Source organism: Penaeus vannamei, chromosome 35 (genome assembly GCF_042767895.1).
Source record: "Penaeus vannamei isolate JL-2024 chromosome 35, ASM4276789v1, whole genome shotgun sequence".
Lineage (NCBI taxonomy): Eukaryota > Metazoa > Arthropoda > Malacostraca > Decapoda > Penaeidae > Penaeus > Penaeus vannamei.
This window is the reverse complement of record NC_091583.1, coordinates 28,528,602-28,541,101: the sequence shown is the minus strand read 5'-3', so window position 1 is coordinate 28,541,101 and position 12,500 is coordinate 28,528,602. Positions and strand designations below refer to the sequence as shown.

The 12,500-nt window shown below is 38.8% G+C and overlaps 1 protein-coding gene across 12 annotated transcripts in view; it reads left to right on the top strand.

Annotated features, from left to right (window-relative positions):
* The window catches only part of nwk (nervous wreck), a 94,909-nt gene that overhangs the window by 52,187 nt on the left and 30,222 nt on the right, over positions 1–12,500 (top strand). For 11 of the 12 annotated variants that reach the window (XM_070114042.1, XM_070114040.1, XM_070114036.1 and 8 more), the window contains exons 7-15: positions 1,007–1,070; positions 1,620–1,748; positions 2,773–2,895; positions 4,314–4,502; positions 6,139–6,313; positions 8,066–8,178; positions 9,184–9,328; positions 10,712–10,851; positions 12,428–12,500. The exon at positions 12,428–12,500 is cut by the window's right edge and continues 32 nt beyond it. In XM_070114042.1, coding sequence (XP_069970143.1) covers positions 1,007–1,070; positions 1,620–1,748; positions 2,773–2,895; positions 4,314–4,502; positions 6,139–6,313; positions 8,066–8,178; positions 9,184–9,328; positions 10,712–10,851; positions 12,428–12,500 — 1,151 coding nt within the window. The remainder of the gene's footprint in view (positions 1–1,006; positions 1,071–1,619; positions 1,749–2,772; positions 2,896–4,313; positions 4,503–6,138; positions 6,314–8,065; positions 8,179–9,183; positions 9,329–10,711; positions 10,852–12,427) is intronic. The other variant, XM_070114037.1, reaches the window with a different exon arrangement.

The window sequence follows — 12,500 nt, the reverse complement described above, 5'->3', positions numbered from 1 at the left end:
GAATTGGCGGTTGATGTACTCAGTCTGGTAGTATATAAGGCTAAAGATTGTTATTTTTGTTCGTCAATGTTCCTGCCACTGTCCTGCACTTCCTGGTAATCGCATGTTAACACACCGGCTGAAACAGAACATCTATGACTCGTTAATAAACATCTAAAGGACGTCTGCAGCTGTACTTCCATTTCGATAACTCCCCTTTGGTTACTAATACTCTGGGCTTTGTGTGTTTAAGAAAGAAAACTAAGCTTGCAGTGTTGGTTAAGACACTTTCCAATATTCTTTTTATTGAAGCATCTTTTAAGTCTTTCTGGGCACAACTATCACATTTAATGATCATGATTACTTTATATTCATTATGATCGAAGTGCCCCCTCGGCCTCTCAGCTTTTTAAATAATAAAATCTATATTAACTGTGACTTAGGTTTAGTCAGCAAGTCAGGTTATGTTGTTTAAACAATAAATAATGAATACATGTTTAAAACTATGTATTGTATGTGCACCTTGATTTCATAGATATTCAAATCTATTGACATTTGGTGATTCAAAGTTTCCATTTCAACGGAATTATCCTTTTTATTAAATGAAAGATTATTTACTCAGCATTTTGCAATCCAATTTATATAAAGGACCAAAGGTGTTTTTTTTTCAATTCAGGAAATGACCACAATTAAACGTACTTCACAAACAAGCTTTTTCACCCACCGCAAAAAAAGTTTCAAAATGCTTCAGTGTCATTAGTTGAGTTTTTTCCCTATTTTCATTGACTTTATTTTCCATTTATTATCATTCAGTCGGTAGCAGCTAAACGTGTCACATACATAAATCTAGACCATCCAATGCTAAGCTTTTTTAAGTCCGCAGTCTTTGTTTATTTGAATCACACGCTTTTGCTGGCCGAGGGTTGAAATAGTACATTAGTATACGTGGTGTTTCATTCTCTTATTTATCTAATTCGTTAAATTTAGAGTTCTTGACGTCTTACTTTGTCTCTCCACCATTTTTCAGACTCAAGAGAAAAAAGGGTTCGATATTCCAGTCTATACAGTCGCTACAGAAGAACAGCGCAAAGGTAAGTAGATGTTTAAAAGGGGAGACAAAGAAGGTAGGATAATTGGGACGCAGGAAAAGATGTACCTTTTATTTTCTATTTCTATTGTTATTATTTCTTTTATCCTAATGACTGAATTGGAATATTTGTTGTTTTATGGTTCCTTTTGATATGATTTGGAAGAGATATTGAAAGTAGTTGTATTGATTCGTGTTAGTTGTGAATACAATATTTGGAAACAATAGGGGCGGTGGACACGTTTCACTATTCATTTCCCTTTCTTGTTAGTATTATTTTCCTTTCTTTTCTTTTCGTATAATCTTAATCCCAGCTAAAATATATTCCAGAACCCAAACCTTCCCCTCCCCAAGTATTTAGCAAAGACTAAACTCGTTTCCATCTTTCCATTTTTTTCATAAAATAAATCTCCTATTATTTAACAAAATTACCTCCCCTTTCCCAGCTTTCACCAAAGCACAATTACCAACCCCCCACCCCCACCCCCACCACCCCTCTCCCAACTTTCCTACCCTTCCCAGCTATAAGTCGAACTCAGCTTTTCTCTCCCAGTTTTCAGCAAAACGTGATATCTGCGACGAGAAATCAGCCGGCGCCCGCAATGACTACCTTCTGGCACTCACGGCCGCCAACACCCACCAAAGACGCTACTATGAGATCGACTTCGAAAGAGTTCTCCGGGTTAGTGTTATGTTTAGGTATAAAATGGTGTAAAAGATCATGGATTTGAAACAAACATTATATAGCTATCTATCTATCTATCTATCTATCTATCTATATATATATATATATATATATATATATATATATATATATATATATATACATTTTTTATGTATATATATATTATATCTTGGTTCTGAAACACATGATTATAATATATATATATATATATGTATATATATATATATATATATATATATATATATTTATATATATATATATATATATAAATATATATATATATATATATATATATATATATATATATATATATGTATGTATGTATGTATATATATAAATATATAAATATATATATATATATATAAATAAATATATATATATTATAATATATATATATAATATAATATATATATATATATATGTATATAAATATATATATATATATAAATATATATATATATATATTATAATATATATATATATAATATATATATAATATATATATATATATATATATATATATATATATATATATATATATATATATATATATATGTATAATGTGTGTATGTCTATATATATATATATATATATATATATATATAATATATATATATATATATATATATATATATATATATATATATATGTTTGACTTATTTAATCGACTTGCTTTTTCTTTTTCTCTGTCCATCTTCTAATCTATTCTCTTTCTCTCCCTCCTTCGCTCTCTCTCATTGTCTCTCCCTCTCTTTCCCTCTCTCTCCTCTTCTTTCTCTCTCTCTCTCTCTCTCTCTCTCTCTCTCTCTCTCTCTCTCTCTCCCTCCCTCCCTCCCTCCCTCCCTTTCCTTCCCTTTCCTTCCCCTCCCTCCCTCTCTCCCTTTCCTTTACACTCCCTCTATACTTCTCCCTCCCTTTCCCCCTTCCTCACTCTCCTCCCCTCCCCTCCCCCCCTCTCTCTCTCTCTCTTCCTTTCCTTTCCATTCCCTCTGCCTCCTTCTCCCTCTCTCTATCTGTACAGACAATGGAGTGTGACATGTACGACAAGGTGGCCGGTTACCTGACCCTCATGAGCCGGACAGAACTGCTTACCTGTTCGGCTTCACAGGTCTCCTATACAAGGATCCGAGAGCAGGCTAGCACGGTAAGGAACGTTTTGGTTTTGCAGTTAGAAAGTGTGCATTCGCGTATCACGTATCACGACACGTCAGGTCACGTTACTCGGACACATGCGCATACACACACAAAAAAAAAACATAACAGACATACACACATATAGACTCAGACATGCACATACACAGACACACACACACAAACACACACACACACACACACACATACACACACTCACTCACAGATAGATATAGACTCAACCCCTTGCACATAGACATACACAAAAATACACATACATATACATACTCAGATACATATACATAGACATAGACATATACACATACACATACAAATACACATACACACAAAAAAGACATTCGCATACTCTCAGATGCACACACCCATATACCTCTACGTAACGTGTATATATATAGTCATACGATGTATAACAAAAAATATATAATAACAAGTAGAGACGTATTAGAGACTGATATTATAGTTGGCTCTACGCTTATATCTATCATGGACCCCTTCCTATGCTATTAAGGTCCCTATTAAGTAATTTTCCTGTTTATTGCCTGCCTTAATGTATGTCCCCGTTTTCTGCAGTCTTTTTAAATACGAATTATGAGTTACGAGCTTGTGCAAAATCCTTTTACATAAGAGGCAGAAGTGGGTTGTGGTGTGAATATAAATTTCTAGATAATTTGCTGGACAATTTTTATTATTCATTATTTCTCATCATTGACGACATCAATATCAATGATATCATCTGCATCGTCATCATTATCATCATCATTATCATTGTCATTATAGAGGTAGTAGTAGTAGCAGCAACAGCAACAATTGGAGGACAGTAGTAGTGTTATTAATAGTATGTACTATCAGGTATAACAGTGTATCATAGACAATAGTACCAGTAGCAGGAACCAAAATACCAGTAGAAGCAGCATTATCATGAAGCAGTAAGCATCATCACCAAGCAACATTCTTTTATATATATATATATATATATATATATATATATATATATATATATATATATATATATATATATATATATATATAAACACCACACCATAAAAATCAGTCTTTTTCTTTATATAAAGCCACCACAACATAAAATCACTTTTTTCTATATAGAGAGACACCACACCATAAAAATCAGTCTGTTTTATATATATGGAGCCACCACAACATAAAATCAGTCTTTTTTATATAGAGAGAGACACCACACCATAAAAATCAGTCTTTTTTTTATATATATATAAAGCCACCACACCATAAAAATTCCCAATCACGAAGCAGTAAGCATCATCACCAGCAATTTTTGTCTCTTTTTCTATATATAAAGAAACCACACCATAAAAAAAACATTCCCCACACCACCATCAAAAAAAAAAAAAAACAATTACAACAGCACTCCCTGTTCCTCGTCCTTCCCCGCAGATTACCCGAGGCTACAACCTGCGCTGCTACCTCACCTTCTACCCTATGCTGGGCCAGAATATCAATTACGATTATGAACCTTGCGAGGGAGACAAAATAGACAAGCTTGTGGTTCATGACGAGACCTGTCAGGGTATCTTGGACAATGAGAGCAAGAAAGCGGTAACCGTTATACAGAAGGAGACGAAGGTAGGTTGGCAAGGAGAGAGGGAGCGTTGTGATAAATGTTTATGTTTGAGGAGAATGAAATTAATATATGAAAAGGGATGGGGATAAAGATGTGATAAGGGATGGGGATAAAGATGTGATAAGGGATGGTGATAAAGATGTGATAAGGGATGGTGATAAAGATGTGATAATGGGAATGGGGAATGAGATGGGATAAATGTTCGTCATTTTTTAAAAATGTAATGAAGAAAAGAGAGATATTTTAATAAAAATGTGGTAATGGAAAAGGGGATTGTTGGTATAAAAGCTGTGATTAAAAGAAATATAATAATACAAAGGAGTAGAGGCAGATGACAAGAAAAATCTGATAAAAATGCAAAAACACGAGTATTATTATGATGATTATTATTACAAGAAAATTATATTAGTAAGAATTAAAAAACGATGAGATAGCATAGTTATCGCAAATATATGTTCTTGTCAAGATAATTTCAAATGTATTTTTTTTAATAATTATATTGTAATAATTACAATTATCCATTAATCTTTTATACGAATGTTGTTTTCTGACAATCATTAATAGCAATATCATTTTTTATCCCTGTCTCTCCCACCCACTCTCTCTCCATCTCTTTCTGTCTCTGCTTGTCTCTCTCTCTCTCTCTCTCTCTCTCTCTCTCTCTCTCTCTCGCTCTCTCTCTCTCTCTGTCTCTCTCTCTCTCTGTCTCTTTTTCTCTCTGTCTGTCTGTTTGTCTCTCTCTCTCTCTCTCTCTCTCTCTCTCTCTCTCTCTCTCTCTCTCTCTCTCTCTCTCTCTCTCTCTCTCTCTCTCTCTCTCTCTCTCTCTCTCTGTTTTACCTCCCTTTCCCTTCCCCTTTTCTTTTCCCTCCCGCCATTCCCTACCCAAACTATCAACTCCTATTCTTTCCCTTTTCATCTTCCCACACCTCCCTTCTTCCCCTTTTTCCCACCCACCCTTTTCCCTCCTCCCTCTCTCCTCTCCCCACTCCTCCCTCCTTACCACCCTCTTCCCTCCGACCTTTCCACCCTTCTCCCAATCCTCCAATCCTCCCAACCTCTCCTTCTCTCTCTCTCTCCCCTCCCCCACCCATCCTCCCATCCTCCCTCCCCTCCCACTCCACCCTTCGGTCTCACCCTATCCATCCTCCCTTCCCTCCCACCCACTCCATCCTCCCACCCTCCCTCCCTCTCTTTCCCCAACCCTTCCCTTCCCCACCCATCCTCCCCACCCTTCCCTTCCCTTTCCCCACCCCATCCTCTCAACCTCCCTCCCTCTCTCTCCCCAACCCCATCCTTCCCTCCCTTCCCTCTCCCCACTCACCCTCTTCCTCTCCGTTCCCTTCCCTTCCCCCACCCCATCACCCTCCCTTCCACCCATACTCCCATCCTCCCCTCCCTCTTCCCTCCCCACCCTTCCCTTTCCCCACCCACCCTTCCCTCCCTCCCCACCCATCCTCCCTCCCTCCTACCCACCCTCCCCTCCCACCCTCCCTCTCCCTCTCCCATCCTCCCACCCACCCACCCTTTCCTTCCCCCACCCCTCTCACCCCTCCCACCCCATCCCACCACACCCTCCCACCCCACCCATCCACCCTCCCTCTCCCCAACCCAACCCATCCCTCCCTTCCCCCCCAACAGTTAATCCGCGACGTGACCAAGAAACTCCAGAAGGTGCAGGCGACGATCAAGACGGAGGCTGACCTCACTCCGGACGTGGAGGCCAAGGTGGACGAGCTGAGGAACATTATCCGGAAGGCGGAGACGAACAAGTGCAAGGCGGAGGCCAAGTTGGAGCTGCTCAAGGAAGGGGGAAGTGCGTTGGGCCGGTCGTGTGGTCGTGTTTGTTATTGTTGTGGTTTTTAGTTTGTTTGAGTTTTTGTTTGTTTGTTTATGGTTATTATTATGTGTCTTTTCTTTTTTGGGGGTGTTATTATTATTTGTTTTTTTACTTATTATTATTATGTCTTATCTTTTTTTATGTTTTTTTTTTTTTTTTTTTTTGGGGGGGGGGTATTTTTTTATCTGTTTACTTATTCTTATTATGTCTTATCTTTTTTTTTGTGGGGGGGAGGGTATTATTATTATATATTATTGATATTTTATGTAGGTATATATACTTTTTTCTAAGAAATTTCTTGTATTTTTTTACAATTTCAGAGGTAAGGGATATTTGAGTTTCATTTTAATTCTTTCTTTTCTAATCTTATAGGTATTCATTTATTTATTTGATTATTATTGTTATTATTATTATTACTATTTCTTTATGAAGTGGATTGGATTATTTCAGGTTTTTTTTTTTTTTTTTTTTTTTTTTTTTTTTTTTTTTTTTTTTTTGTTTTACTCCTGTAGTGATTTTCATTATAATTCTTTATTTTTTCTTTTGCAATTAGTCATCTATTTAATAATCTATTAATGTGTTTTATATAGGTTGTATTTATTATTATTATTATTATTATTTATTTGCTTATTATTGTATTTACTTTTTTAAATTATATTTCCTCTCTTTATCCTCCTGTATTTTTTTTTTCTTTTTTTTGTATCAACTGCAAAGCGAAAGCCGATTTGGAGATAATAGACTTGGTCTCATTTTATTTTCTATTTTTATTAGATTTATTTAATTCATTTTTTATGTTCACTTACATATGATTTTTGTTTTATTTACACTTTCCTTTTTGATATCCTCCTGTGTATATATATATGTATACATTTGATATATATCATTATATATATATGTGTGTGTGTGTGTGAGTGTGCGTGTGCGTGTGTGTGTGTGTGTGTGTGTGTGTGCGTGTGTGTGTGTCTGTATGTGTGAGTGTGTGTGTGTATGTGTGTGTGTCGGTTGTTATTTTTGGATTATTTTTTTTCATTTGATTATTTTTTCTGTGGTGGTGGTTGCCTTCCATGCCGCGCTCCATTGAGAGGGAGAGAGAGAGAGAGAGAGAGAGAGAGAGAGAGAGAGAGAGAGAGAGAGAGAGAGAGAGAGAGAGAGAGAGAGAGAGAGAGAGAGAGAGAGAGAGAGAGAGGGAGGGAGGGAGAGAGAGAGAGAGAGCGAGGGAGAGAAAGAGAGAGAGAGGGGGGGGGGGGAGGGAGGGAGGGAGGGAGAGAGGGAGAGAGAGAGAGAGAGAGCGAGGGAGGGAGGGAGGGAGGGAGAGAGAGTGAGAGAGAGAGAGAGAGAAAGAAAGGGAGGGAGGGGGGAAAGAGAGAGAGAGAGAGAGAGAGAGAGAGAGAGAGAGAGAGAGAGAGAGAGAGAAAGGGAGAAGAAGAGAAGAGAGAGGGAGAAAGAACGAGAAAAAAAGAGAGGAAGAGAGAGAGAAACAAGAGAGAACGAGAGAAAAGAGAGAGAGAGAGATAAAAAACAGCACGGCAGAAAAAGACACAGAATAAAAGAACGACCATGAAAAAAAAAGAGAGAGAGAAAATACCGAGAGAGAGAGATCGAGCCAACACGCGTGCATGTGCCTCTGAACGAACACTTGTGCACGCGCATGTGAGTACGTCCACGCTGGCGCACATGAACAATGACACGGCGGCAGTTCAATGATCTTGACTGATCGACTTCCACCAGTTGAGATCGAGGACTACTCCAAGAGCCTGGACAGCGACAGCCTCGGCGTGGACCTCGACGTCTCCCTCAGTCGGTCTGGGTCGTCGCTCTCCGTCAGAGAAGAGGTAAACAAGGTAGATATAAGGTTCTGTGTAAGGGTAGAATAAGGTCGAGGGTAAGGGTAGAATAAGGTCGTAGGTAAGGTTAAGATAAGGGTGAATATTAGGTTGAAATCAGGTTAACTGTGAGGTTAGATTGAGGTCGTAAGTAAGGTTAGGATAAGGGTGAATGTTAGGTTAGAATAAGGTCGAAAGTAAGGGTAGAATAAGGATGAAATTAAGGTTAGGATAAGCGTGAAAGTAAGGGATATCAGGCTGAAATAAGGTTAAGTGTGAGGTTAAAATAAGGTCGAAAGTAAGGTTAGAATAAGGGTGAATGTAAGGTTAGAATGTTAAATATAAAGGGGATCAGGCTGAAATAAGGTTAGGTAAAAGGATGATAAGATTGAAATAAGATTAAATTTCAGGTTAGAATAAGGGTGATCAGGTTGAAATAAGGTTAGGTATAAGGGTGACAATGTTGAAATAAAGATGATTGTAAGGCTAGAATTGAGGTTGAAATAAAGTTGATAAAATTAATAAGGCTAAGGCTAGAATAAGGCTTACAAGGTTAATAAGGGTACAATAAATATTACATAGTTCTTGCAAAAGATGTGTTGTGTTCTTTAACGGTTTACGAAAAAAAAACTTTATTATCTTTGTATAGAGGTTTTGAGTGTGTGTATACGTAAATATACACATACTTAAATATCTCTAGGTCAGAAAAAAGTACACATACTTAAATACCTTTATAGCTTACGATCAAAAAAAAAAAAAAAAAAAAAAAAAAAAAAAAAAAATATATATATATATATATATATATATATATATATATATATATATATATATATATATATATATATATATATATATAAAAGCCCAGTAACCCTTAAAAACACACACACACACACACACACAAAAAAAGAAATAACGTTATCTCCCTGTTCCCTCCTCCCTCCCCACCCCCCCCTTCCTCCCCCCTCCCGCTGTTCCGCCCCCCTTCCCGCCCCTCTCCCCCATTCCACCCCCCCCACCCCCCAGATCGAAGGCGCCCCGACCGAATATGAGAACGAACAGCAGGATTCCGATGCCATGGCCACATCCACAACAGAACCTCTCTCTATAGACTCTGAGAAAGAAGATATTGTACAACAACCACAACAACAACAACAACAACCCGAAGAAGGTGAGTGGGGGAGGAGAGATAGATGGGGATGGGGGGGATAGGAGGGAGTGAATGAGTAGGTGAGGGAGTGGATGAATGGGTAGGTAGAGTGGGAAGGGGATGAAGAGTTTGTGTGATGAATGAATGAGTAGATAGACTAATGAGTGAATGAATAGGTAGATTGATGAATGAATGAATAAATAGATTCATGGATGAATAGATAGGTTTATGGATGAATTATTAGATAGACTGATGAATGAATTAATAAACAGATTCTTGAATGAATGAATAAATGGACTGATTAATGAATGAATAGATAGACTGATGAATGAATGAATTGATAGACGAATGAATGAATTATTAGATGGACTGATGAATGAATAAATTTATAGATGAATTAATAAGTAATTAAGTAAATATGTTGATTAAAGGTAAATGGATAGATAATTGAGTGAGCTTGATAGATAAAGAAATTAGTGAATTAATTGTTAGATAAATGCATGAGTAGATAAATATATATACGGATGAATGTATTGATAAATAGATGAGTAAATGAAAAGAAAAGAAAAATGGACAGTGAGTTGATGAAGTTTGGTTATTGTTTTATTATGCTAGTGATGTAGATATACGTTTTTTATGCGTTTTTGTGTTTTATCGACATTTCTTTCTTCCCTTCCACACTAACCCCCTTCCCTTCCTCCCTCCCTCTCTCCCTTTCCCATCTACCCCCCTTACGTCCTTCCATCATCTCTCACCCACCTTCCTTCCTTCCTCCTCCCTCCCTCTTCACTTCTCACCCACCCCCTCCCTCCCTCCCACCTTCCTCCTTCCGCCCACCCACCTTCCTTCACCCTCCTCCTGCACTTCTCACCCACCCACCCACTCTCTCCCTCCCACCCCTCCTTCCTCCTTCCCCCTCACTTCTCACCCACACACCCGCTCCTCCCCACCCACCTTCCCCCTTCACTTGTCACCCACCCTCTCCTTACCACCCATCCTTCCTTCCCTCCTTCCACCCACCTTCCTTCCTTCACCCTCCCCCTCACTTCTCACTCACCCACCCACCCACTCTCTCCCTCCCTCCCACCCCTCCTTCCCCCTTCCCCACCCACCCACCTTCTTTCCTTCACTTCTCACCCACCCTCCCCCTTCACTTCTCGGCCACCCACCCACTCTCTCTCCCCTCCCACCCACCTCATCCCTTCCCCCTCCCACTCACACACATTCTCATTCCTTCCCTCCTTCCCTACCCCTCCTTCCTCACATTCCTTCCCTCCTTCCCCCTCCCACTCACTCACCTTCTCATTCCTTCCCTCCTTCCCTACCCCTCCTTCCTTCCCCCTCCCACTCACCCACCTTCCTTCCCCCCACCCCTCCTTCCGTCCACCCACCTTCCTCCCACAGCCAAACTGGAGCCAACCATGTGGGACCCAATAAACGTGGACTGGGGAGACCCCCCCGTGTCCCCCCTCCCCCCGGTGACCAATGGCCCCCCCGAGGAACCAGGAACATACCCCAAGTGCATTGTGCTTTACAACTACACTGTAAGTATGGGGCTTTTATCTCGTGTGTTTGTGTGGTTGATATAAGGATGGGTATGAGGGTGAAATAAAGTTGAGTGTAAGGCTTGAATTGAGGTTGAAATAAGGTTAGGGATAAGGGTGACAACGCTGAAATGAAATTCATGTGGTTGAAATAAGGTTGGGTATAAGGGTGACATCGTTGAAATGAAGTTGAGTGTAAGGCTAGAATTGAGGTTGAAATAAGGTTGGGTATAAGGGTGAAATAAAGTTGAAATAAAATTGATTGTGATGCTTGAATTGAGGATGAAGTAAGGTTGGGTATAGGGTGATAAAGTTGAAATAAAGTTGATTGTAAGGCTTGAATTGAGGTTGAAATAAGGTTGGGTATGAGGATGAAATAAAGTTGAAATAAAGTTGATTGTGAGGCTTGAATTGAGGTTGAAAGTAGGTTAGGTATAAGGGTGAAATAAGGTTGAATGTAAGGCATTGAGGTTGAAATAAGGTTAGGTATAAGGGTGATAACGTTGAAATAAAGTTGATTGTAAGGCTAGAATTGAGGTTGAAATCAGGTGAGGTATAAGGGTGAAATAAAGCTGAAATAAAGTTGAATGTAAGGTTAGGATTGAGGTTGAAATAAAGTTGAATTTAAGGCTAGAACTGAGATTGAAGAAAGGTTAAGTATAAGGGTAACAGCGTTGCAATAAAGTTGAGTGTAAGGGTAGAATTGAGGTTGAAATAAGGTTAGCATAAAGTTGATAAGGTTGAAATAAGGTTGATATAGTAAATAAGACTATGGCTAGAATAAGATTGATAATGTTAATAAGGGTATAAGGCTGATATTGAGTAGAGTAGGGAGTGGAAAGAGAGAGAGGGAGACAGACAGACAAAAGGGGGTTGTGTTTGTGTGTGTGTGGGGGGGGGGTATATATGTTTGTTCGTATGCCGTACTTATTTTATTATTCGCTGAATTATTGAAGAAAAATATATATATACTTCAAAAATTACATATCAAGATACCCTAGAATATTCAGATTTAACCTCATTCTCTTTCGTTCACATTCCGTTCATTTTCAGGCCACAGAATTACGACGAACTCAGTATTATCGAAAATGAAGATAAAATATACATCAATAAACCGAAAATACCACGCCCACACACCCAAAAATGCCACACATTCATACCAAGAATCCCCCCCCCCCCACACACACACACGCACTCATAGCCCAAAAATGTCACACATTCATCCCGAGAATCCCACACGCACACACACACACACACACATACACACATACACACATACACACATACACACACACACACATACACACACACACACACACACACACACACACACACACACACACACACACACACACACACACACACACACACACACACACACACACACAAATCACACAATCTCAATTAAAAAAAAACTCACTTTCCGCTCCTATTAAAAAAACACACACACACATTCCGTTCCTATTTCAAACAAACAAACAAAAACTCACATTCCGCTCCCATTTCAAAAAAAAAATCACATTCCGTTCCCATTTAAAAAAAAAAAAAAAAAACTCACATTCCGTTCCCATTTCAGGCCCAAAACCCCGACGAACTCAGTATTATCGAGAACGAGGAACTGGAACTTCTGGGAGAAGGAGACGGCGACG